The 26,445-nt window shown below is 45.3% G+C and overlaps 3 protein-coding genes across 3 annotated transcripts in view; 2 read left to right on the forward strand and 1 right to left on the reverse strand.

Moving 5' to 3' along the window:
• Nucleotides 1-404: 404 nt before the first annotated feature.
• Nucleotides 405-12,517, forward strand: ARF4 (ARF GTPase 4). Its single transcript, XM_069866235.1, has 6 exons — nucleotides 405-686; nucleotides 7,932-8,012; nucleotides 8,522-8,631; nucleotides 9,994-10,065; nucleotides 10,580-10,705; nucleotides 11,555-12,517. Exons 1-6 carry the CDS (start codon nucleotides 620-622, stop codon nucleotides 11,639-11,641), a joined length of 543 nt encoding a protein of 180 aa, XP_069722336.1. The 5' UTR covers nucleotides 405-619; the 3' UTR covers nucleotides 11,642-12,517.
• A 4,236-nt stretch (nucleotides 12,518-16,753) lies between these two features.
• PDE12 (phosphodiesterase 12) lies at nucleotides 16,754-21,323 on the reverse strand. Its single transcript, XM_069865802.1, has 3 exons — nucleotides 20,118-21,323; nucleotides 18,742-18,820; nucleotides 16,754-18,016 (listed from the first exon to the last, which is right to left on the reverse strand). Exons 1-3 carry the CDS (start codon nucleotides 21,315-21,317, stop codon nucleotides 17,574-17,576), a joined length of 1,722 nt encoding a protein of 573 aa, XP_069721903.1. The 5' UTR covers nucleotides 21,318-21,323; the 3' UTR covers nucleotides 16,754-17,573.
• A 4,427-nt stretch (nucleotides 21,324-25,750) lies between these two features.
• DNAH12 (dynein axonemal heavy chain 12) overlaps nucleotides 25,751-26,445 on the forward strand; it is a 52,878-nt gene continuing 52,183 nt past the window's right edge. The window contains exon 1 of the mRNA XM_069865583.1: nucleotides 25,751-25,966. Within this exon, the coding sequence (XP_069721684.1) occupies nucleotides 25,803-25,966 (164 nt within the window). The 5' untranslated portion in view covers nucleotides 25,751-25,802. The remainder of the gene's footprint in view (nucleotides 25,967-26,445) is intronic.

The following is a 26,445-nucleotide window of genomic DNA, read 5'->3' on the forward strand; positions in this document are numbered from 1 at the left end:
CCCAGCTTTCCTGGAGCCCTTTCAGCGCTGGAAGCTGCTCTAAGGTCTCCCCGCAGCCTTCTCTTCTCCAGGCTGACCCCCCTTGTCCCCCAACCTCTCCTCGGGGCTGTTGGACTCGGGGTGTCGGTTTATCGCCCCCCTTTGTGGCTCCAGGGTGGGTGCGGGGCACCCCGGCCACTCGCCCCTCCCCCCCGTTACCCCCCCCAGTTTCCCGGCATGCCGCGCGCCGCGGAGCCGGAAGCGGGGCGTGTGGCAGCCCGAGACTACATCTCCCGTGATGCTCCGCGGCGGCAGCTCCAGGCGAGCTGGGCGCGGGGCGAGCGCGGGGCACGCCGGGAGTTGTAGTCCTGGGGGAGCGGGGGAGCGGCCGGCGCCGCGCGGCGAAGGGGCGGCGCCGCGGCCGGGGGGGGATGTGGCGAGCGTGACGTGACTTTGTCCGCGTTGGAGCCGCGGGCCGTGGCGAGCGTGACGTGGCAGAGAGCGAGCGAGCGGCGTTCCGCGGTCACACAGCAGCAAGCGCCCGCCTGCGCCCACCTCGGAGCGGGCGACACGCCGCAGCTCGGCCCCTGCTCGCCCGGGGACCCGCCTCGCCTCGCCGCGCTCCCCCCGCGCCGCCGCCATGGGCCTCACCATCTCCTCGCTCTTCTCGCGCCTCTTCGGCAAGAAGCAGATGCGCATCCTCATGGGTGAGGGGCCGCGGCGGGGACGGGGCGGATCCGCAGGCCCGGGCGAGCCCTACCGGACGAGGCCCGCGGTGGGAGAGGGGAAGAGGCCGCGGGGAGGGGGGGGGGCGGCTCGGTGCCCCCTGTGCCGGGGACCCTGACCTCTCTGTGCCCAGGACGCCGGGACACCCCTTCTTGTCCCCATTGCCTAGGACGCCTGTCTGTCCTCTGTGCCCAGGACGCCAGGTCTACCCTCCTTGTCCCGTTGCCTAGGGCGCCTCTCTGTGCCCTGTGCCCACGTCCCCGCTCCTTGTCCCCGTTGCCCAGGGTGTTTCTCTGTCCGTTGTGCCCAGGTCTCCAGGTCCCTCTCCTTGTCCCCAGGGCACCTCTCTGTCCACTATGCCGAGGTCCCCAAGTCCTCCCCCCCTCCTTGCCCCCATTGCCCAGGGCGCCTCTCTGTACCTTGTGTCCAGGTCCCCGGGGCACCTCACTGTCCCCTGTGCCAGGTCCCCTTTGCCTGGGGCGTCTCCGTGTCCCTCTTGCCCAGGGTTTCCCTTCTGCGGGGTCGTTGGAGAAGCGAAGGAAGGAGCGGTGAGGAAGGGGGTGGGGATGGGGATGTGCTTGCCCTTCCTTTCCCTCCGCCGTGTTCCCGTTTCCTTCTCTCCTGTGTCCCGGTCCCCCCGCCCCGTCCCTTGTCCGGGGTCTTGCTGGAGGGGTGCTGGAGAACGCTCCGTCCCCGGGGCTGGCGTGGATTCCCTTCACCCACAGCGAAACAACCTCAAAAAGCTATTATAAAAAGCTATACATAAAAGGCCTAGAGGTGAATTACCCTTTATCTTTAATTTTTGGAACTATTCAGAACGTCATAGAATCATGGAATAGTTTGGATTGGAAGGCACCTTAAAGATCATCCAGTTCCAACCCCCCTGCCACGGGCAGGGACACCTCCCAGCAGACCAGGCTGCTCGAGGCCCCATCCAGCCTAGAGGCGCTGCTCCCAGCCAAGCGGAGTGGCTGTGACAGAGCCTGGGTTCTCCGATACTGAGAGCTTAAGAATTTGCATGTAATGGCCAGGTTTCAGTAACGAAGGTGTCCGTATCTCTAGCTTTTGTGAAAGGACATTTTGGTGTAGCATCTGTGCTCTCCAGCTCTCCTGAACCTTGTGCGCAAAATCTTAAAATCACATACGTTGCTTTTTCAGTGCTTGCTTAGTTTTACTGTAAACCTGAAATTATTTATTTAGAGTTAGATGGTGTTTGTCTTGAAATGGACTGTGCAGGAGTTGAAGCCAGCAGCTCTTGAAGATTCTTGCTTCAAGTTCGTGGTTCAAAAGGTCAAAGCAAGCGCGTGCTGCATTCGCTATTTCCTCCTCTGCTTCAGCTCTTCCCTGCTTTCTTCCACCCACCCCTCCCAAGCTTCATGTGCAAACAGATCTTGCCCCCCAGATTTGTTTCAAGTGCTGTTCCCAAAGTAAATGGAACTTGACTCATGGCCATAAACTGAGGGAGCTTGTCCATGAGCTGAGGGAGCTTGTCTGAAGAAATTATATGAAGTGCTCATTTCAATGTAGCCACCAATGGGACTTGGTCCTAACTGTCACGCTTCTTGGCACGCTGCTCAGCCTCAGCGCTGTCTGGCTACATGCAGCTGATGTAAAATGCAGCTTTTTTAATTATAATCTTCCATGTTCTCTACACATTTTGTGATTACGGAGTTCTTTATTGCACACAGGGTAATTTTTATATTATCTTGGTTGCTTTAAATTAGAGACTCTCATCCATTTCAAAACAACTTGAATAATTTCAGTCTTAAGACAACTTAGCGCATCTGTTGGTTTCAAGGAAGTGATTTGAGCGTCTCCCTAGTAGCCGGAGTTTTCATAGGATTCCTCAATGAATGGAGCAAAAGCTTCAGATGAGCTTGATGGTAGCATGAGATTGTGTTTGTGGCATTTGTAGTTCTGTTGTATTCTGCGAAATGATGAAAACAGGAAAGTGATGTCATACAGATCAAAACAGCTTGAAAGGCTTTAGTTTTTCCACTGGTAGGTTATTCATTCAAATTTAGGTTAGACAGGAGTTAAGGAGCTGCTCTTTGTAGCACTTGGTTCAACTGCTTTTTTTTTTTTTTTTTAATTATTTTGATTTTAAGGCATGGATCATATTCACACACAGGCGGGGTCAGAGCATGGGACTGCACCATATTTATTATGTTGTATATAAGGGTAAAACTTTAGCTGTGTTGTGATAAGAGTGTCTCATGCAACCTAAACTGCATGTTTTGAACCTGAGTATGTTATATTGGAGGTCACATAATTCATTCTTACCTGTGACGTGGAAAAGCAGCTCCTCATATCGTTCTGCATTGTGTATCGGCACTTTGAGGAGAGGTGTCTAAATGAATATGGGGACTGAATTCGACTTTTCCTCAAGGTGATAATTTTCAATTTATGATTTGAAAATGAGCAGGACAAGGCTAAGCATTTAAGTAGTAGTAAATCAGTGGAGTAAATATGTGAGGCAAGCTGTTTATGAAGAAATATTAGATGAATGAGGTGCTAATGAACAGATGATTAATTTATAATTCTGACTTCCTTTTCACACAGCTTTCTTCTGTTTCTGCAGAATTCAAGCTGAAGTAGAATTAATTTAGTTCTTAAGATAGACTGAGTGTTACTGAGTTCTGCAGAATTTCAATGCTTCTCAGGTGCCGTTACCTACAGCCGACACGACACGCTGTCTTTATAACGTCAAACAACATCTTGGCAGTGTTAGGTTTATGGCTGGAATTAATAATCTTAAAGATATTTTCTGTGATTCTGTGATATTTATGGTAAAAGGTGGACATTAATGATGTGCTGTTACTGCACTTTTGCAGGGAGCTTTGTATATATATATTTTATAATTGGGTATTTTTCATAAATATTAGGTTAATGTGCTTCTGAGGAAATGAATGTAAAATAATTCCTGTATCTTCTTTATAGACAGAAGTAACATGAGGGGAAAAGAAAAGAAATAACTGTAGGGCAGGAATGAATGACACGAGGTTAGACTAGGCAACCAGGGCACTGGCATGGAAGATCTGTGCTTAAAAAAGAGAAGTTACTGATTTGTTGTATACCCTTCAGTATCTTAGTGTTCTGCGTCTCGGGGTAGCTGTGGAGGTAATAACTGAGATAATACCTACTTTGAATACAAAGGTAATTATTAAATACATTGGGAAAAAATTGTCGTGTTCAGTGGGAATTGTGTCGCCCTGCAACACAAAACCATTTAACTGGGTTTTGTAGCTGTTTTTCGTTTGGGTATTTTTGAACCACTGTTGGTTTACATGCTGTTGGTTTTCTTTTGTGAGTGTGTGTTTTCTTGAGAAAAACAATTCTTTATTAAGAATGATCCTTTCATGTCCCCCAAAGGCTTAGCTAGTTGAAACGAAACCTGAAAGAGGAATAGTATGTAAAGGATAAAGAAGATGAGTTTTGAGATAACTGGTATAAAGGTAAAAAAATAATGAAGGAGTACAAACCTGCTGTAAATTGTAGTAAATTTTTTTGCTGGCTTTTGTTTCTAACACGAATGTCGTGGATCAGTTAAGACCCGTAGAAGCTCTTTTTTTTCTCTGATATTGGGAAGTGTTCATCTTGGGAGCAGCAGCATGCTGTATTCTATAGTAAACTTTGTAAATCTCAATCTGACAAGCAAAATCTGTTTGTCTTGATGGGGATTCAACTGTAAAAGTCAACTTAGTTTTTCTGCATCTGTATTTTACTTGAAATTTGGTGCTGTGGCAACTGAGGCAGCTCGATACTCAGCCACCAATGATCTGAGTGGGTAAATGAGGAATATGATGCAGGCACAGGGATGGCGTTCCCAGAGACAAGCAAACTACAAGCTTGAGATGTAGAAACGCAACAGACAGACTGTGAGTAAATCACTTTTAAGATGAGTAAAAGGCTTAGAACCACTGTTGGTTTTGCAGCAACTGAAAGCATTGTAGGTGTTTTTTTCCTCAGCTTGAGGAAGAGGATGTTTGACTCAGTTTAAAGATAAATGGTTTCAAGTGCAAGTCTGTGCTTTGCATTTGTACTTTATTGTAATTTTAATGCTTTGTGGTGCAGCCTGCATCGAGATTCTTACACCTTTGTCTCACCAATGGTCAAGCAATGGTGTTGGAGTGAAAGTGTAGACACTTGATATTATTTGAGGATTTAATCTTGGTAGCTAAATCAACCTAAATTTTAGGGCATCTAAATAGTTCATACATTTATGTTTAGTGTTCCAGTGCTAATGTAGACTCATGTGTTTTCTTGAACTACTAAAAGCAATAATTACATTTTGTAGTGGCTCAAAAGATTAAACGCAATTTGGTTCTCTGAAATGTCTTGTTCTGAGAAGGGTGGTAAATGCCTAACTGGTGCAAGAAGTATGAATGGAGGCAATGCTCTTGATGACCTCACAACACTAGCTAAAAGAGGCAGGTTTTGCAAATGGGGTCATGGTGATTTGCAGAAGTTGCCTTCCTGTTGGTTAAAAGCTGCTGTGGAGCCAGAATAAGAAAACACGTATCCATAGCTCAGCCCGCCTCAGTGCAAAGTCCAGTGGCTTAATTGTAATTGTGGCTGAAAGCAAAGTCTTTGGGCTTTGTGCTCACATAGCTGGTGTAGCCTTCTGCCAGCGCCGCTGAGGTGGTGGTGGGTCCTGGCACAAGAGCAGAGTGACTAACTGGAGCATAATTCCTGAAATCTAGTTTAAAACTCTAGACTAGTTTCTAATTCCTTAACAGTGAGTCATCTTCATATCTTCAAATGGCTTCCAATACTCTGTGTTCATTCCTTGAGTTGAGATTGCGTTTTTTCTTCGTCTTTATCTGTATCTCTTAGCATAACCCCTAAATACACCAAACCCATTTGTGTTGATAAAGCCACCTTTCTTTCCTTGTTAATTTTAACACATCTTGTTAGCGTTTGTTGCACTGATAACTGCTTGGGCTTTTTTGGGGGTGAGAGAACAGTTTGCAAGTATGTGTATCTTTAATTAGTGGTTCACTAAATGATCTTAATTTACTGGAAAACTACCACATTCATACTGTGTACATACATTATCTTTTCTTGTAAAGATCCTACGAATGCTCCCTTGAAGCTGAGCTATGCGAGAATAGTGTTGGGCTTCAAGCATTGTGCTTTTAAACATTGTTCTTCAGCATATATGGAGGGTTTGAGGGTTTCAGAGTTTGCTCACAGGGTTTTCTGAGGGTACCTGACTCTTCAGTGGTGCAGGGAGAATGCTCACATTTGCAGATTTCATGACTTGCAAGCTCTTGTGAAACTTGTACAGCACGATGCCTTTTTTTTTGTGTTTGTGTGTGGTCCTAAAAGAGACCAACACTTAGGCAATAGCACACTTAAAGCTGGTACATTTTAATTTGAGCATTTTTGGAGTTTATTACCCCTCAAGGAGCTTTGGTTTCGATGGTGGATTCCCTCCCCCCCCCCTTATTTCATGACATAACAATTGCAACAACTGGTTTTTTAACACATGGTGACAGTACCGAAGAAACTGTCTTGCTATGCATGATCCTCTTCTCAGTACCAGAATATGGGGCAATTATAGGTAGTTCTTTTAATCAGTTTGCTGTAGCAGCAGTTTGTGTCTGAGAAGGAGGAGGTTTTTTAAAAGTTTGGTTTCTTTCTGAATAAGTAGATAATTTCAAATTCCATTTTATTGCAACGATAAGGAAACAGTTGTATTATTAATAGTCAAGTCATCAAACCACTTTAAGCTTAATATATTGCCATCACCAAGTGAGTGATTAACTGAGAACGCTTAATGTTATCCTCATTTGATAACACACTTTGGTTTCTTCTGCAAGCGTTATTTAATTAATTATTTGATGGGTATTTTACTTTTGCTTGGGCAAAGTTTTGCTGATTCTTTTCAGTTTCACAAATAGACGCTATGCTAACTGTTGCTGTGGTTAAATCTTTAATACTTAGTGTTTATTTAGGTACTTATATGCTAGGTATTGGATTCTAACATCTTTGAGGCTCTGGTTTGTTGGGTTTTTTAAGGATCGCATGTTTACCCCATAGCTTGCATTGAAAAACAGCAAGCTTAAGTTTTGTTATAGACGTAGAAAAGCAAATTTCAGTGCAGAAGGCCTTCTGTAAAGATGAGAAGTGGAGTCTTCTAATGAAAGCGTCCTGGTGGATCACAGTGAATAGAATTGAAATCCCAAAGACGAGTTAGAGCCCTTAGGGTATACACAGAGGGACAACAGGAGTTTCCTAATGTATGTATTTATGTCAATGCAAAATAAGTCTTTTAGCAAAGGGACAAGAGATGAGAATGAGGGAGACTGCATTGTCTTCCAGTGATGGGGCCGACTCCTGCTGGTTTGGGTGCACATGAAACTGGCCTTGGCTGAAGGCTGAGTGAGCAAAACCATCCCCAGCTTGAGGCAAAATAGCAAACGTGATCAGTTAGAAGCTGTGTTGTGTTTGTAGTTTGTAGCTAGGCATTTAAAACCATTCTTAGACAGAAGAAACTTTCAAAGTGAATGGCTGAGAGAATTCACAGGCTGAGAGAGTTGGGGTTGTTCAGCCTGGAGAAGAGAAGGCTCCGAGGAGGCCTTATAGCGACCTTCCAGTGCCTGAAGGGGCTACAAGAAAGCTGGGGAGGGGCTTTTTACCAGGGCTTGTAATGATAGGACGAGGGGCAATGGGTATAAATTGGAGAGGGGCAGATTTAGGGAAGACATAAGGAAGAATTTCTTCACAATGAGAGTGGGGAGGCGCTGGCACAGGTTGCCCAGGGAAGCCGTGGCTGCCCCATCCCTGGAGATGTTCAAGGCCAGGCTGGATGGTCCTTGGGCAGCCTGGGCTGGTGGAAGGTGTCCCTGCCCATTGCAGGGGCTGGAACTGGATGGACTTTAACGTCCCTTCCAACCCAGACTATTCTATGATTCTATGATAAAACTTAATTAAATAACACAAGTACTAAGGAAGATGAATAAAAACTTGTGAGCCTGTAGGTTGTGGATGAAAGTGTGTTACTGAGCTTTTCTTTGTGGCTTGTTCTCTCTCATAGTGCTGGGTAGAGGAGCTGATGAGAAACATACAGTAGCTTGTCAACAGCGACTTAAAACTGTTTAAAAAGTTGTTTCTTCTCAGAAAAAAAACTCTGTAATACGCTGCATGTAAAATGGAATATTTTTAAATGAGCATGTTGTAGTTCATATTGTGAACTAAATCAAATTTTCTGTGTGTTTTAGTTGGTTTGGATGCTGCTGGTAAGACGACTATTCTTTATAAACTGAAGCTAGGAGAAATCGTCACCACAATTCCCACTATTGGTAAGAAAACCAAGTTCTTGTGCCTTCATTCTTGTTACTCTAAATTTGTCTTGAAGAGATTGGCTCTTGGAGAACGTAGGGACTTGGTATCTTTGCTGTTACTATGAGAAACAGGACAAACATGGGCTTTCTGGTACTGCGGTAACATAGCTGTGTCAGACCGAAGAGAAATCTAGACCAGAATCCTGTGTCTGACAGTGACCAGGAGCAGATGCTCAGCAGTAAAGGAGCCAGTGAAGTATGAGTCCTTTGCCAAACACCATGAGCCTCTTGCAGTTTGTAGCTGAAAGATTTGCTGAACCACAGGTGGTGTACTTTAAATTAAAAGATTAATATTACTATGTCCCATTAGTGAATTTCTTCTTGATCTAGCAATTCTGTTCTGATAAGCCATTTTATATATATTCTGGAGAAGTACAGCTTAGGAAGTAGCTATTTTTAATGTGATTAGAATTATATTTTAACACTGACATTAACCTTTTCTAATTACTTGACTTTCTTATTTTTAGGTTTTAATGTGGAAACAGTAGAATATAAAAACATTTGTTTCACAGTTTGGGATGTTGGTGGTCAAGATAAAATTAGACCTCTTTGGAGGCATTATTTCCAAAACACGCAGGTAAGAGTTCTGGGGCTGCAATAATTAATGACCTGTTTTGTGAGGTCTTGTGGTGTTTTGTAGAGTATGTGTGGAAAGTTGTGTTCTGTCCATTCGTTTTGGAAAAGCTCCTCACTAATTCTTGCAAATGCTGAGGGATATCTGGATTTTAGTCTAGTTGAAGCTAGGTTTGCTAGCCTGAAGGCTTCAAGTCTAGTTGTGAGTGTAGCCTGGCAAGATGAAGTCCTTAGGGATCCACCAGTGTAATGTGCCAGAGCAGCTGGTTTGTTTGTGAGGAACTCTTCAACTTTGCTGTATTCATGTTTCGATCTGTTTGAGTTAGTGTTAGCTTTTACATAAAAAATGTTATTGTTTAAACACTTTTGACATACTCTTCTTTTGTAATAATCAGCCTTAAAATATACAGCTTGTACTGTGCTGTATCAGTGTACGTAGTATGCTGAGGATCTAAAAATACCATAAAAGATGCTGTTACTGATTGATTAGAAGGTGTACGCTTCATATTGATGTGACTGCTGTCGTTTTTGGTGACATAAACATGATTCCTTTGGTTCACAAGTAGTAAGGTAAGTTGCTTTTTAGTATCAGGAAGCTTTGGGAGTGGGGTTTGGGTTGGGTTTGTTTTTTTTTTTTTCCTGTGTTGATTGTAGACTTGTTTGCAAGAAAATTTTGAGCAGCATGATGCACTTGGTTGGTTCAGAAAATAGGGAAGTCTGGATTGACAAATGGGAGCTAGCAAAGTATTGTTGGGAAGAGAGTTGTAATCAATTTCAGTTCCTTATTCAACCCTCTTAGTGAATAGTTCTAAAAAGACGCTTCTCTTTTCTTAGAGTGATAAGATGTAAAGTTTCATACTGAAATGTTAAGAGTAAATAGCGTGTAGTAAGGCAGACACTTGAATAATAGAGGTGCTGGAAATAGAAATACTGTTTGGTACAAACTTCTGTTAAGAAATTCAGGCCTTTAAGGGCGTGTGGTTCTTTTGGTGAAATATGAGAATGTGAAGTTTGTGATTCTCTTGCTGCATTTAACATGCTACAATGAGTGAAATGGGAGGGGAGAGCGTTTACCTCTGAAATTTTGCTGGCAGGTTGTTTCCCTCTCCCCTCCTGATGAATCCCACACTAATCTGTAAACCAGTGTTTATGGGGTCTAACTTTTTTTTTTTTAAATTTTGAAGGCCTAGTTTTGTTTTGCAGGTGAAAATGATTACGTTTGTTCAAACAGACATCTTGCATTGCTTAAACAGCAAGTTGTTTACATAAGAGAGGGGCTGATCACAACATTTAAAATGAAATTTCTTGGTTTTAAAATAGTGCTGCTTATTTGCTTTGATTTTCAAAACTGCTTAACTTTTTACAGGGCCTCATTTTTGTGGTAGACAGCAATGACAGAGAGAGAATCCAGGAAGCAGCAGATGAGCTGCAGAAAATGGTAAATAACAACACCCTCTGAGATATCATTGTTGTTGATAAATTTTGGGTTGTTTGTAAGCTCTTGTAGGAGATTTATTTAAAAGTTTAGGGAGCTTGTACAGTGCGTGTTGTATTTGATTGGTAATTCCGGGTCACATAGGGTACTGGATTGTAACTACCATTCTGTAGAAAGCTTTAGTTCATGAATTACTGTTGCATCAGAACTTTTCTTTCCTTCATGTAACCTCAGCGGAAATGCAGCAGATAAAGAAAGAATTTTAGAAAAGCAAATTGGTGCTAGGAATTTCAGTGGCAAGATGCTGGTAAATTTAAACTGTCTATTGAAAGACTATTTTTTTATTTGTAGGAGAATTTCTGTTGAGTACTGGTTAAATTTCATTCAGTACTTATTAGTGACTTTAGGAGCAAGAATGGGAATGTTTATAACCCTTCAATCAGTATTTAGGTTTCTTGAGTACTTGCTGCAGTACTTAACTGAGCTGATTTAATAACGTGACTGTTTTTTCCGTTAGCTTGAGGAGGATGAGCTGCGAGATGCTGTGCTGCTTCTGTTTGCGAACAAACAAGATCTGCCAAATGCCATGGCAATCAGCGAAATGACAGACAAACTAGGTCTTCAGTCTCTGCGTAACAGAACTGTAAGTACTAGACTTCCTGGTTGCTGCACTCTTGCTTTGTTATGTATCATAAACATAAGTTTTCACCTCTTCCTGTAGGAAGATGCATGTATGTGCTATTAAACTCTGTAGTGCGTAGTTTAAGGTCATTGTTCAAAATAAGTGATTTAGAAGTACAGTCCAGTGTTTGCGGCTGTTGCAGGTGTCTCATCTCTTACTTTTCCCTGGAAAAAAAAAGAGTATTCCAGTCTGTCACTGAAATACAGGTGTCAAATGTGTTTGACAAAGTACGTGGTGAGCTTTCTTGTTTTCTCCGTATTTGTTATTCAGGAGGAGAAAATGCATTCTACATTTTCACCACTACAAAGATGGGAGGAAACTAAGTAGCTCCTGAATCCTTAGATTCCACTTGTACAAGCTTTTGAGACATAGCTTGCTTCACGTAAACCCCTCGAGCCTTCTGTAATACTTGCTTAATGTCTGTATGTTGACGCACTAAGATCATATCCATAGAAGATGTTTTAGAGGTCTGTTAATTTAGATCATTCCGCTTCCGTTTCCTGAAAAGCTGTCCTTGAAAAACAAGAAGATAATTTTCATCAAATAAACCAGTTCTGTATTTGTTTCTTGATACATTAGACAGCGTTCTAGCATTTGGGAGGCAAACTCTGCGCTTCTGGATAATGTCTGAACGCCATCTACTTTATATATACTTTTCTAAACTTTTAAAAATACCGTTGTTCGATAGTGTCTCTACAGATGGCACAGAACAGAGATCGAAGAACTCTGAGTGTCTGAATGTCACATACTGTTACAACTTAGCTTGCATTTTGTCAGTATTTCAATCTAATTTTTGTTCTGCATTGACAGTGGTACGTCCAGGCTACCTGTGCTACGCAAGGAACTGGCCTGTACGAGGGACTTGACTGGCTGTCAAATGAACTCTCAAAACGCTAACTCAAACTGGATGACTCTTTCACCAGGGACATGTTTGATATAAGTGGTCTAGGCTTGTTACAACAAAATTAGTTTGCATCTTGGTTATTACAGTATCTGGAACTGATATTTGGGCAGGATATTACAGCGTTTCAACTTCTTTTGTTGCCAATTATTGTTTACCGAGCTACATGTTGCAAAGGTAGCAATATGCTTGGGTAAAAATCTCCTTAACTTGGAAAAAGTGTATCTTCTGATTTTTTTTCCCCCCTCCTTAGCCTAAACGCCTGAATATAGTTATTGTGGCATCTTTAAGATCTGTTTTGAATACTCTCTGGAGCCCAAATAAATTAATGTTTTGATTATTTTTTTTTTCCTCCCTGCTACTTTTAGTTTACTGATGCCCTGTTTCATTCCTCAGACAGTCTGCTGATTTAAAAATGTAGCATTCCGTATGTATTTATTTCTCTCCCTTGCCAAAAAGAATTCCTAATACTGCTTGTTCCAGCCAAGGAAATGCTCTAAAACACTATACGAATCTACTGCACTGAGGAACATTTTATTAATCCTTCGGTTCTGTCAGCCCAACTTGCCTTTATGTGAATTGGATTTGATGGGTAGAATAGTTCTGTGCTGGTTGCGAAGAGCTCATGTTGAGGTTGTTTTTAATATTCAGCAGATTGTCTTCCTTTATATTGTATCTTTTTTTTTATGTTGCATGTTGCTTTTTGGTATCAGCCTGACTATTTTTGCCCAGTGTATAATAGTTCTGCTGAAGTTTTACTGTTTGTTGGTGAACATATCTTCATAAAGAACTTTTGAAAAATTCATCAAACTCAATGGATTAGTTTCTTCATAACCCACTTGGAATTATTCCTAATAAAATTATAAAATGTATAGTTCTGTGTATGCTCTTCTTGATTCCCAAAATAGTTGAGCTGCAAGTTATCACTTGTTCTTTTTCTATTTAGTGAGCTTTCCTACAGCTTGAATGTGAACATCAGTCTCAGTTTTTCACTTGTTTGGAGCCTCGTAGAGCAGGACGTGGAAGGAGGGCAACGAAGTTGTATACAGTGCAGTAGAGTAGCTGTCATCAAGATTGATTATGGTTCTGTAAGTGTCTTTTGAAGTTGTAAATCTAAAATTCCTTTTAAGATGTCCAGATATGAAAATACTAACAGTTACAAAGATCGTAATAAAACAAATACGAACTGTCTGAAAAGCACGCATGTCTGTTTCGTAGTTGTATCTGCATTTGAAAACCAACGTGGGCTGTAGCATCGCCAGTTCTGCTGGTGGCTAGTGGGGAAGTTAACTTCCATGTTTGTACAGGGATTTAGTCAGTACTGGATTAACGGTGATAGCCACCCCCAAAAATCAGCTTTATGCAACTGCTTTTGTTTGCTTTTGTGTTTCTCCTCCTTATGCCTCTATAGTTCAATATAATTAAATTAATTTCTTTTTGAGTCTGCCACTAATGCATATTTTAAAATCTGTTTTTCTGTTGACTCTGCTGTATGGATACAAACATGACTTAATCTTCCAACTGCTCTATTAATGGTACATCTTTAGGAACCCAAAGCATGATTTCACTGCTTTTTCAGGCTAAGCTCCTCTGTTATTTCTAGTGCAGGTCTTGTTATCCTTGCTATGAGAAATCTCAGTGACAAGGTCTGGTGAACTTAAGGTAGTTTAGATTAAGAGCAACTTCAGAAGCTGCAGCTGAGGTTTAAGTTTCCAGGAAGGACTGTTACTGTGAACACAACTAACCAGAGAAAATTCCAGAGCTCTTGAATGCCGTCATTAACTCTCTTCACTGTGTAACAGAAACCCAGGAGGAAGTGTAAGGTGAGTAGGGTTGTGCTTGCACCTTTAATGAATAGCTAATTACATGTTAACTGAAGTAGGTATATCCATGCATTGAATCAGAAGCTGTTAATATGCTTATTTCTAGCAGTGAAGTTCCTTGAAATAATCCTTAAAAGGAACACCTTGTTTAAAAAAGGCAGCTGGTCTGTGATAAGGATTGTGTTGGTATAGTGCCAAGAGGTTAAAATGAAACAATGCTTGTGACAAATTAAATGCCGTCTCCTCTTCTAAGGCAAAGTTAGAAATAGGCTTTAAATAAAAAGCACATAGAATCATAGAATAACCAGGTTGGAAGAGACCCACTGGATCATCTAGTCCAACCATAATATATACTTAGAAACAAATGAGGCTGATGATTTTAAAGGAAAATTTCTGTTTTCTAGAGATGAGGATTCCATTGGTTTAATTATTTCAGATGCTTTTAAGTAGTTAAATCCTCTGCTTTAGATGAGCTGTGTTTAGCCACTACAATTCTGAGTTACAGCATGTGTAAAGTTCCTATTTCAAAGAGTCACCGTGCTTCACTTTGTGTACCAGTAGGTTGTCATTTTGCAGTAAAACGAGTAATCTCACAAAATCAAAGTCGGAAAGTAATAAAGATGAACCTCTTGTAAGAGTGACTGGATCTGCACAGGGGGTTGAGGTGTAGTAAGACCAAGTCAATAAAATTCTAGGGTGTGTAACTGGGTAGTCACTGTAGTGTTAATCAGCGCGTAGAGAGGAACTGTAGTGTGCTACAGTTTTTCTGTAAATAGATAAGATCACACTTGATCGCCGAGTGCTGTAAGGTCGTAATCTTGGAAGCAAGGTCTCTGTCACACAGTTTATTAATCGTAATATTAAGCTGTGGAAAAGACAAGACACCTGATGGTCTGTGGAATAAAGTCACAATTGACAGAAGTAAATCAACTTTCCCTCGTGTTGTTGGGATCTCATCAAGTGTTCTGAATTCTCTGAACACTTTCAAGGTGCACTCTAGGTGACATGTTCCTGCCTTTAGGCAGCAGTCCCTGAGGCTGGTGCGTGTGCTCAGAAAGCTGCCTCGTGTCTGGATGGCAAGCGTGAAGTAGTTTGTCGTGCATATTCTTGCTGGCTATTGCTATGACCTGAATTCCTACTGGCTTGCTTTTTCCTTTGGAGTTAGTGCTGCTTTTGTATAATAGCTAGTGCTCATCTGTTAGTCAAGAACAAACTTAGTACTGATGAGGGTTTTTATTATGCTGCCTAATCTCTTTTAGTACTAAGATCACATGTGGTGTTGAAATCCGTGTCATATTCCATTAATGTGGCTGTCAGTAAATGCATTAGCTGGGGCAGTGACACTTTCTTAAACAGACCAAAAGGAGATGAAACATTTCATCCCTCTCTCTTCTCTCTTTTTGGATTACAGGAACTTGGAGGATAAATTCTACAACCTCTTCATTAGTTAAGAGGCTGATAATTTGTATGCTAATCTTACATAAACACAGTAGTGTAAAGGCAGTGTAAATCCAATTTTTCACCTAGCCGATATCTGTTACCTCCAGAAGGCCAGGCTTTGCTGCTTAGTTCTGGAGATGTTCTTGTGAGTGGCAAGTTTAGCCACAGCAGGAGCTAATGTGAAAGGAGAAACTCCTTCCTGAGACAGCATCTTGTCAGAGCAGGTGCTGGAGCAGGGCTGGCTGTGGAGTTTACTGCATCAGAGATGGGGAAGTAGATTAAATTGAAAGCCAAGTGAAATATTCTGTTTTTCCTTAATGGCTGGTCTGGGAAAGTAGAGTAGTGCAAAAAAAATAACCAAAACCAATCCCATGGACACTTGAAAAGATGTGAAGGATATGGAGCGTTCCAGTTGCTGGGAGGGGAACACAGGAGTTTAGGTTTATGAAATAAAATGGAGACATGTTTAACGGGGCTTCTACAAACCTGAGTTGTAGAGGTGATTTAGAGAGTGATTAATTGCTGGGCAAGTCCAGATGCATATGGGAAGCCAAAATCACCTTACGTGGAGTAAGAAGCATTATATGTTATCTCATGTAAAGGTAAATAGAGCTTGGAGTATGTGGGGTAGGAGCCAGAGCTGTACTGAATAGTTGCCTTCACCCCTCCAAAAAGCCTTCGTTCTCTTGAATTGTGATTTTTTTCCTAACCTAAGCTCTAGTGCTGCATTCTCCCTGCAGAAAGGCCTGCTCGGTTCCTGACTTGTGGCTACTGATGGCAGCCAGCCCGTGCTGCTGCATTTCACTAATTGAACCAGGAATGCTTTGACTGGGGAACCTTCAGCACCAGCTCGGGGGGTTGCGTTTTCTCCTTTAGATCTGAAAGGATTATCTGCCCTGTGCATGGCTCATCTGATTTTACCAGGCCTGCTCCAGTGCCCTGCTTTGCCTTTACCGCCTGTTTCCTGCAGGTGCCGGTTTTGCTGTGCTCTCCTGCTCCTCGGTCGGCAGAGAGAGAGGAATGAGGGACCTGCTCTTTTTTTGATAGGAATGGCTGGACTTGATGATCCGGTGGGTCTCTTCCAACGTGGTGATTCTATGATTCTTGGAAAGGAGGCAGAATGCCAAGCAAGCTCGTTCTCTCCACAGCTCCATCTTCTGGCACTATGAAGATGCGGATTTTCAATGTTCGGATGCTGGAAATTAAGACAAAGTAACCCAATCCTAAGGAATAGGTACTTTAAAAGGTTTTCTAAAGTTATAAGGGAAGCTCAGTTAGCCTGGGTACGTGATGTGATTTCACTTCCAAATTTAACAATTGCACTTTTACTACTCTAAGTGATAGACTGGGACATTCTCTTGCCAGTCTACCAGCCTGTATTATTTGAGTTTGGGTTTTTTTACCCTCAGTTTTTAAAGAGCTGGCAGATCTGGAACACTGAAAGTTATTCAAGAGCTGCCTCAATGTAAGCTTTCCCCTCCCTTACTAAATTAGTACATATTATTTGCCCAGATATAAGGTTACAGCTTCCCGACCCCCTGCAAGATTTTCTTTTCACTCTTCCATATTGGAAGTTTAGTTATATGGATCACTGATACATTTATATCAACTTTGTGGTCTTGGAGAGTACAGCCATCACCTTCAATTTACATGCAAGATTGAGCAAGACTTTACTTCTTAAGTAGAGTTATAAAAGAAGAGTAACTGATCAAGGACTTGGCCAAAGTATTTAGTGAATCCCAGCTCTAACCTACGCTCTCCCTGCGTTGGTGTGCAAGTCCAGAGTGCAGAGAGTTGGTTTGCCATGAAAGACAACTAGAAAAAAATCATTTGTGAACAGTGACAGACAGTTGAAAAGGGAACTTTATTAGGTGACAGAGGGAGATGTAGTGAAATGGTTTTCAAATGCTTTTCCATTCATATGGACTAATGATGCAGGGAAAGAATCCTGTTGAATGACTCAACACCCTATAGCACATTCAATGAAGATATGGAGGTAGGGAAACATCTTTTTTCTGAGTTATCTCCTACAAAACAGGGAAGACTACTCTATCTAAAAGGAAAAAAAAGGTGACTAAAATCCACTGTTATACATTGAGGTCTTCTTTGTGTCCAACAGAGGAACAAATCAAAACAATTGTGGTAAACATCTGCAAGTCACTTGTGTTTCTTTTTTAGGATTTAGGCACAGATTTAGGCTAATGCACCACATTAGCTCTTCTGTATCTCCTCCTACCTGAAAACAGGTTACAATGTTAAAAAGCTCCCTCCCATCCATTTGCTTCCAGGTTCTGCATTTGGTTCTGAATTAAGCAGGGTTAAATTTGTACACTGTCTTACATGACTTTAACCCAATTTATATCTTTAAGAAAATAATTCTTAATCCTTTAAAAACACCAGTAAAAAGGTTTATGATAATCCCATTCTAACCACCCTCCCATCTTAAATATTTTTTCCCTATTACCATATAAAAATGTAATGGAAAAGTTGTCATGCAAATATTCTGAACAACATGGTAACTTTCAGTAGAACCATTAAACACCATCTTCTCAGTGGCTGTTCTGACTTCCATTTTAGGAGCATACAAGCCCAGGTGCAACCTCAGTTCCCCAGCCATACATTAAATGTGTTTGAAAACCCCCAAAAGCACCATGCAAGAGCCGACCTATTTCCACTTCAAGTCACATACTAGTGCTATGTGATCAGAGGGATGTATAACACTTGGCAAGGCCTGATAGGCTGTTACATCTTCATGACTTGGCAATGGAATGACCTGTTCAACCTCTAGAGAGTTTTTATCAATGAAAATGTAGTCCAGACATCCATGGAACCCACCAACATAGTTTGTGTAAGCAGGTTCTCCGCAAGCACTAAGCAGTTTGAAAGGATGGCTTAGAGGCATATTGCACCTTTCTTCTTCGCCATTAGAGACCCAGTCTTCATGATCTTCAGCAATGCCACCACTTTTAATAAAACTGTAAGTTCCAGACGATGGTGTGCTGTTAAAATCTCCACAGAAGATGACTGGTATACCAGGATACAAGTCCCACGCTACGTGCTTGATGTGAGTCAAGGCTACGGCGATTTGGATGAGGCGGATGTTCCCACCTACAAATATAAAAGCGCATTAGTTGAAACACTTCACAGTAGCACTGGAAGAATTTTCCAAGTTGCTCATTTAAGCACGCGTCATGCATAGCTCTGAAACAGCAATCTCGTTTTAAGTTCTCAGCACTGCATTTTAGAATAGTCTTCATAAATAAAGAAGCCTTTGATGTTTGTGACTATGAAAGTTTTAGAGAGACAGACAATGTTTTAACTTAAACTTGCATATGCAAGAACTTTAAATGTCCATGTTATAGCAGCTTTCTGTTTTGTTGCAGCCATCCCAATATTGTTCCTAAAAAGCACAGAACCAAAAGAACACTAATTAAAAAGAGAAGTATCTCTTCTAAAAGCTTCTACAGCCAAATTTGATTGCCCTTCTGGCAACAGCCCACTATAACTCCTTTAGATACAACAGAACTGGGAAGCCATGAGCACAGGCAAAACCATCTGTATATCATGCTCTACTCTGTGTGTGTAACGTGACCTCTCTCCGTTTCAGCTGCCTTCCACGGACTCCCAGGCACACTAGAACAATCTTACTCTAAGGAAAAGAAACAAACAGACATAGTAGTCTGGCTTGATTCATGTAGATAAGCAAGGCAGGAAACTGTTTCAAAAGAAAAGGCTATAGCTGCAAAAGAATGGGGGGAAATCTATTCTCCCTAGGAAGGATAAAAGCCTTCACACACCCGGTTATCCCACATACAGGAACGTGACAAAATTACCTTTTGGATGCCAGTATAGGTGGGTATTAGCTACACAGATCTTCCTGGAAGGATCAGTTGCAGACTGAAGAACTGAAACCTTCAAGAGAAAAAGCAGTCTTTGGAAGGATTAAATAGAAAGATTATGCATTTTTGAAACTGCAATAGCCAGCTTATGCCTTTACAGCCAGCTCAAAGAATCTGATGCTTCTAATGAACCGTACAGCTCCTAAGTTGAGTCTCTCCCCTACATAAGGACTGGATTCCAGCTAATGTATCGCTGGTATAACCACTGTATCCAGGTATTTGACAAATGTTCTTCTGTCTGTAAGTGTCCAGCTTACCAGTATTTTTTCCTTCAATTCATTCCATATTTTTTCATAAGTTGTTACTAATACTGTACCATTCTTAACTACTTTACTTTCCATCTTCCACCTCTACAACAGAATTGGAGCTGTATCTCTGGTCTCAGCATACAAACAATAGGATTTTGGTTACCAAGGAGAAGTCCTTAGTGCTACTCAGTCCACAAGTAGGGAACTACTTCTAATGAGTGTTTCTGAAATTCCTGACACAGCCCCAGATCTTACATGTCTGTATTGGCAGGACAGCTCTGCCGGGAACCCCTGGCACCAACAAGCTTGCAAACCTGTCCAACTTAATTTCTCTCCCTACTGTCACTTTGTAAAGTGGCATTATTAGAGCAAGCCAAATTAACTTAATCCCATTTATACCTGATTTAACTTGGCAGCCTATGCTACCATTGATACCTGGACCAGAATCTCAGCAGCTGTCTCTATCTTAAAACGAAGAACGTAATTTTTATTTTTTTTAACAAATGTTGTTAAGTCCAGTTCTGAAAAATCTTGATGTTATGTTCTCGTTCCTGAATTGCTCTTCTGCTCTCTTAATTTCCCCAGTTAATGGGGGACCTACTACTGTCGTGTCATCGTTTCAACCTGTTAATCCTTTCTCACCCTTCTCCTGCTGTTTGTTTAGCCTGGAGAAGAGGAGGCTGAGAGGAGACCTCATTGCTCTCTACAACTCCCTGAAAGGAGGTTGTGGAGAGGAGGGAGCTGGGCTCTTCTCCCAAGTGACAGGGGACAGGATGAGAGGGAATGGCCTCAAGCTCTGCCAGGGGAGGTTCAGGCTGGACATCAGGAAAAAAATCTTCACAGAAAGGGTCATTGGGCACTGGCAGAGGCTGCCCAGGGAGGTGGTTGAGTCACCTTCCCTGGAGGGGTTTAAGGAATGGGTGGACGAGGCGCTGAGGGGCATGGGTTAGTGACTGATAGGAATGGTTGGACTTGATGATCCGGTGGGTCTCTTCCAACCTGGTGATTCTATGATTCTAACGGGAGAGGCCAAGGAGGGGAAACGCACAAAAACCCCGGTACCTGCAGCACGGAGGATCTCTGCAGCACCTTCTCCCGCACCAAGGGGTACTTGGCCAGCTTCTCCCGCAGCTCCTGGTGCAGCGGGTCGGAGACCAGGGCCTCTCCGAAGGCCACGTCGTGCCGGCTGAGGAGGCCGAACTTGTCCCTGCGGTAGAACGTGGCCAGGCCTTCGTGCTGCTTCTCCTTGATCCTGAAGAGCCCTTCGAGCCCGAAAGCGTCCAGGGCGGGGGCCAAGCTGTCGGCGAAGACCGACCTGTCGACTTCTTGCAGGCACACGAGGTCGGCGCCGTAGCCCGCCAGCTCCTTCTGGAGGAGGTTCTGCCGGTAGTCGAGCTGGAGGGCGTGGGGCGCGCAGTACGGGTAGAGGACGCTGCGGGAGAACTCGGTCTGCGCGTAGGCGTCGGCCAGGATGTTGTAGGACACGGCGCGCACGGCGCCCTCCCCGCACGGCCGGGCGGTGAGGAGGTGCCGCGGGTCGAAGGTGCAGGGCCCGGGCCCCGCCTCCACGGGGCCGCCGCTCTCCACCTCGCGGGGGGCCCCGAAGCGCCGGGCCGCGTCCCCGGGCGTGCAGCGCAGCTTCAGCCGCAGCCCGACCAGCGCCGCGCCCGGCGTGAACACGCGCTCGGCCGCCGCCTCCACCCAGACGGCGCCGCCGTCGGCCGCGGGCTCCCGGCGCTCGCGGTACCAGCGGAACAGGCAGTGCCGGGGCGCCGCGAACTCGGCGCTGAGCGCGGGGCACACGGGGAAGCCGGCGAGCAGCGAGCGCGGCAGCCGCAGCTCGGTCAGCGCGGGCGGGTTGCGCTCCACGCGGTACCGCGCGTCGCCCACCTGCAGCACCGCCCCGTCCCGCCACGCCAGCGCGTTCGGCGTCTCCTCGCACACCGCCTCCCCGCCGGCGCCGAACAGCCGCACGGCCGGGGCCGCCGGGGCCGCCGCGCCCTCCCCCGCCGGGCCGCCCCGCGCCTTCTTGCTCTTCTTGCCCGCCTTGCCGGGGCCCCGGGCGGCGCTGGCGGCGATGCGGGCGAGCGCCCGGCCCAGCGGCTCCTCCTGGTCGCGCTGCAGGTGCCGGGTGCTGCCGTCCGGGAGCACGAGCCGCACGCTCAGCTTGGGCTCGCCGGGCACGCAGCGCACCACGGCCCGCTCCATCGCGGCGGGCGCGGCGCGGAGCCGCTGCAGGGCGGAACGGAGCCGCCGCCACATGGAGCCGCCCGCGCGCTTCCGCCCGGCAACACCGGAAACGGGGAGGGGGGAGGGGGAAAAGGGGGGGACGGGGGGGAGGTGACGCAGCGAGCGGGGCGGGGCGAGCGGCGCGTGCACGTGGGGCTGGGGGGCGCGTGACGCGCGCGCGGGTCTGGGCGGGCGGGGCGCGCGCGGAGCTCGGCGCTCGAGGTCCTGCACTTGGGGCACAAGAACCCTGAGCAGCTCCAGACTAGGAGAAGTCTGGCTGGAAAGTGCCTGGAGGAGAGGGACCTGGGGGTGTTGGTTGACAGCGACTGAACATGAGCCAGCAGGGGCCCAGGTGGCCAAGGAGGCCAATGGCAGCTTGGCTTGGATCAGAAACGGCGTGACCAGCAGGTCCAGGGAGGTTATTCTCCCTCTGTACTTGGCACTGGTGAGGCCGCTCCTTGAATCCTGTGTTCAGTTCTGGGCCCCTCACCACAAGAAGGATGTTGAGGCTCTGGAGCGAGTCCAGAGAAGAGCAACAAAGCTGGTGAAGGGGCTGGAGAACAAGAGGAGCGGCTGAGAGAGCTGGGGGTGTTCAGCCTGGAGAAGAGGAGGCTGAGGGGAGACCTCATTGCTCTCTACAACTACCTGAAAGGAGGTTGTGGAGAGGAGGGAGCTGGGCTCTTCTCCCAAGGGACAGGGGACAGGAGGAGAGGGAATGGCCTCAAGCTCCACCAGGGGAGGTTCAGGCTGGACATTAGGAAAAAATTGTTCACAGAAAGGGTCATTGGGCACTGGCAGAGGCTGCCCAGGGAGGGGGTTGAGTCACCTTCCCTGGAGGGGTTTAAGGCACGGGTGGACGAGGCGCTGAGGGACATGGGTTAGTGTTTGATGGGAATGGTTGGACTCGATGATCCGGTGGGTCTCTTCCAACCTGCTGATTCTATGAGGCCGGAGCTCGGCGCACGGGGCTGGGCGGGAAGCGCGCGGGTCTCGGCGCGCGGGGCAGGGCGGGGCGGGCCGCGTGGGGCTCGTAGCGCGGGGCTTGAGGCGCTTGAGGCGCCGCTGTCGCCTCCCCGCGACCTCGGCGGCGCCTCCGCCGCGCTTTGCCGCTCTCCCCGCTCTCTCGGGCGCCGGTCTCTGCCCGCCGAGCCCCGCGCGGGGACAGGGAGGTCCCCTCCGCACCGCGGGGTTCGCTCCCTCGGCGAAGGAGCCCTGGGAAGAGCCCTCGCGTCCCGCCGGCGAACGGCCCTGGGCAAAGGGGGTGGGTGTCCCGGGGCAAACCGCGGGATGGGATCGCGGAGGAGCGGGTTGGAAGGGACCTCGTGGGTTATCTGGTCCAGCCTTTATAGGTGACGGTTGAAATGAGAGCCCAGCGCTTGAAAGCGTCCCGGGCACCCGAATCCGCCTCTTCCCTGGGGACATTATTCCAACTTTTAACTGTTCACCTGGGGGAAAAGCAGGAATCTTCTCAGGTGCAGCTTCTACCCATTGCCCGTTGCCTTTTCCAGGTGACTCCTCATGAAAACAGGGTCTCCGTTCTCTTGGCAGACACCTGTTACCTGCTGGTTCATGGCACAGGGTGATTGGGTCTCCTCTAAGAGAGGATTTGGGTCTGTTTTCTGTTTAGGAGAAACCATTTCACCTCTAGGTTGAAGCTTCAAACCGAGCTGTCCTGGGCTGTGGAAATGTGGAAGCCCAGAACTTGGAAAAATGGGTCTGAAATTCTCTCCATCTCTCACACGCACAGATAGGAAATTGGGATTTAAAGTCTCTGTCAAACGTGGGCAAGTGCATAGGAAATACCAGGAAATTGTTTACATTTCCATTTATACTTCTATAAAACGTGGAAGCTCAGCAATCTGGCACATGAGGGTGTTACAACTTCTTAAGCCTTCTTGCTGTGATCTGGAACGAGGAGGTTTTATTTGCTTTGTTCAGGCAGATTCTGGAGCAGAGGCACTCACTGACCTTTGCTGGCTGCACGGAGCCACTGGCAGACTTGGAAATCTAAGGTAGCGTTTTTCCAAGACTCTTTTTGGTTTTTTTTTTTGTTTTGTTGGCTTGCATTTTTTATGTAATGCATATTAGGAATGTATTAGCCGCCTGGATAGTACAAGGCGCAGCAAGCACCCTTTCTGTGAATAAACAGGCCTTGAATGAGCACTGAGATCACAGAATGACCTGAGTTGGGAAGGACCCACAAGGATCATTGACTCCGGCTACAGTCCCTGCATCGGACAACCCCAAAATTAACACCCTGTGTCCAAGTACATTGCCCAAATGCTTCTTGAATATTGTCAGGCTTGGCACTGTGACTCCTTAGGGAGCTGTTCCAGTGCTCCACCACCCTCTGGGGAAAGAACCTTTTCCTAATATCCAGCCTAAACCTCCCTGGCACATCTTGTGCTGTTCCCTCAGGCAGGGATCCAGGCAAGCACAGCTCCCTTGCAAGGGCTTCATCTTCTATCCAATACTTCCAGGGGCTCCAGGAAAGCTGGGGAGGGGCTCTTTATCAGGGAGTGCAGACATAGGAGGAGGGGGAATGGTTTTCAGCTGAAGGAGGGGAGATTGAGATGAGATTTCAGGAAGAAATGTTTTCCTGTGAGGCACTCGCGCAGGTTGCCTAGGGAAGCTGTGGGCTGCCCCATCTCTGGAGATGTTCAAGGCCAGGTTGGATGGGGCTTGGAGCAGCCTGATCCGCTGGGAGATTTCCCTGCCCATGGCAGGGGTGGGACTGGATGGGCTGTGACATCTCTTCCGACCCAAACCATTCTATGATTCAAAGGAGCGGTTCTCTCTGCAACCCAAGATGCTGTTGAACACCTGGCTGGGGAGTTAACGGTGTTGTGAAAGCCACCTGGGAGCTGGGAAGGGCTGTGGTTAATTATAAAATCACCAGCTTGGAAAAGACCTTCGAGATAGAATCATAGAATCACTAGGTTGGAAAAGACCTTGGATCAGCGAGTCCAACCTTCCCTGTCCACTACTAAACCACATCCCTGAGCACCTCCTCCTCCTGCCTATTAAACCCCTCCCTCCCTCGCCCTCTCCTCCGGGGACACCCTCCTCCCTCCCGTCCAGGGCACCGGGGGAGCTGGGGCCGGGGTTGCCGGGGTCCCTGCTCTTTGCCCCGCACCCCCAACGCTGGATCCTTGGATCCCGTGAGGCTGCAGGTGCGCTGGGAAAAACCTACTTCTATCTCGGCTCCCTTCAGCCGAGTTTCATTTCATTTGATGCTTCCACCACCCCACGTTTAAATCAGGTTTTGGACTAATTTAAGAGGTGGCTTCGCCTTTCTGCTCTGCTGTGAGGACCTGTGGAATTGCAGTTGTGAGTTTGTGTGTTGTGTGTCCAAGGGAACTTTAGTCTGGTTGTGGGTGTAGCCACAAACAAGATTTAAAATTTAACCCAAATCTGCCTTGGCTCTCTTTTTCTGAGCTTTATTTCTTTTGATGTCTCCACCACTCTGTGTATTAGTTCAGTTCTGAGACATGGCGTTAGTTTAGGAAGTGGCTTTGGCTTTCTGCTCTGCTTATTTTGAGTTTGAGCGTCGTGTTTCCAAGGGAACCCTACTGCGAGGCTGTTGGGATAGCCGTGCTCAGCCACAAGGAAGATTTAAGTCGCTCTAGGACAGTCTTCTAGTGAACTTGAGCTCAGTCACACAGTAGGTCTTTTTTTTTTTTATTTTCTCCTTTTTTTTTTTTCTTTCTCCCTATTGTTCTGTTTTTATGCAAAGTAGTTATTAAACTTTGGTTGCCAAGTATCTTCAGTTGTGGTTACCCAAATACCTGCTCCACATCTTCATCCCACCCCCAAACTGGGATTTCTATTTCAATCTCATACCTGCTTCTGCTTTCCTCTTGCACTGCTCAGCTACCCCCAGCTGTACTTGCAGCCAAAACTCCCAGCTGCTTCACATGAATCCCCTACCCATCCCAGCCTTCTTTTAACTGGGCATCTGCATGCGAGACCCAGGGGTTTAGCCACATCCCCTCAGCTACATTAAAGTATTATTTTTAAATAAAATATTATGTTTATATGCATGACGGAGTTCTCAAACAGCCTGTTAAGTTGATCACAAGACTTTCACTATTGCTAAGTTGTTTCTGAAGAGTCTCTGGTTTTACACTGCTTTTTACAAGATGAGCATGCTGTTTCTTAACCTTTCCATGAATGGAACAGAACTAATAATGACTACTTCACAGATAGAAAGTAAGCTTAATTTTCTTTTTCTTTGAGAAACATGAAAAGAAGAATAGGGTGAGGTTTTTATATAAATGCTTTCTTCGTAACTTGTTGCACTTCTTTTGTCTCTTAACAGTGGTGTAGTGTCTAAACAATAATTTATCATAGTTTTGCTCCCATTTGCTCGACGTTGTGTTGAAGCTACGAATATGTGCTGATGACTCTATGATTTTATTTCTTTTCTTTTAAAGACTGCCTTTCAGTAGAATTCTAGCATCTCATATTTCAAAACTTGCTGCAGCTTTATCTTTACAGTGAAATCAAATACCAAGGATGGCACACTCGGATCGAGCACCTTCCAATAAAAAGGCTTTGACAACTTGTTTTCTTCCCACTGTTTTACCTTCGTCAGTCACATCTGATACGTCACCGTTACAGAATAAAATATTGACATACCGAAGATGCAACGAACAAGGAAAGATGCTTATTCAGTTACTGTGAGTTTTATGTCATTCAAGAAATGTTGAAATTCAAATGAAAGAAACCTTGCACATTTGATGTCTGAGAAAAAATAATGGCATTTGGCCTAGTGGAAAGTGTCACTGCATGTGGCGGGGGGTTGGAACTGAATGATATTTAAGGTCCCTTCCAACCCGAACCGTTCTGTACTACTGACCAGCCATCCGACAAGCAGAGAATATTCTGCTGGAACATCGGTTCTATTATGTTTTTGTATTATGTGAGCTGTATTTTAAATAAGGACCCACGAAGTAATGATTTGAGTGTATACCTGAAATTGGCAGTCTGCTTCCACGTGGGAGTTTTTAGCTGAGTTATATTGAGATAAGGCTGAAATACTTTTTGCACGATATGTACAGAATGTATTGCAGAAGGATGGACTGAAATGTTTTAATGTGTAAGGTCAGCAGGACATGCGCGCGTTAACCATTTAAATTTTCCTTATAGTTATTTAGCA

This window comes from Phaenicophaeus curvirostris, chromosome 11 (assembly GCF_032191515.1).
Source record: "Phaenicophaeus curvirostris isolate KB17595 chromosome 11, BPBGC_Pcur_1.0, whole genome shotgun sequence".
Lineage (NCBI taxonomy): Eukaryota > Metazoa > Chordata > Aves > Cuculiformes > Cuculidae > Phaenicophaeus > Phaenicophaeus curvirostris.

Bases quoted from the DNA above. Each gene is read 5' to 3' on its own strand.
- ARF4 (XM_069866235.1), top strand. From the start codon at position 620: ATGGGCCTCACCATCTCCTCGCTCTTCTCGCGCCTCTTCGGCAAGAAG. The intron at 8,013-8,521 runs GTAAGAAAACCA...TCTTATTTTTAG, and splicing joins CACCACAATTCCCACTATTG to GTTTTAATGTGGAAACAGTA. The intron at 10,706-11,554 runs GTAAGTACTAGA...CTGCATTGACAG, and splicing joins AGTCTCTGCGTAACAGAACT to TGGTACGTCCAGGCTACCTG.
- PDE12 (XM_069865802.1), bottom strand. From the start codon at position 21,317: ATGTGGCGGCGGCTCCGTTCCGCCCTGCAGCGGCTCCGCGCCGCGCCC. The intron at 18,821-20,117 runs GTACCGGGGTTT...TTTCTCTTGAAG, and splicing joins AGAGATCCTCCGTGCTGCAG to GTTTCAGTTCTTCAGTCTGC. The intron at 18,017-18,741 runs GTAATTTTGTCA...TTATATTTGTAG, and splicing joins CCTATACTGGCATCCAAAAG to GTGGGAACATCCGCCTCATC.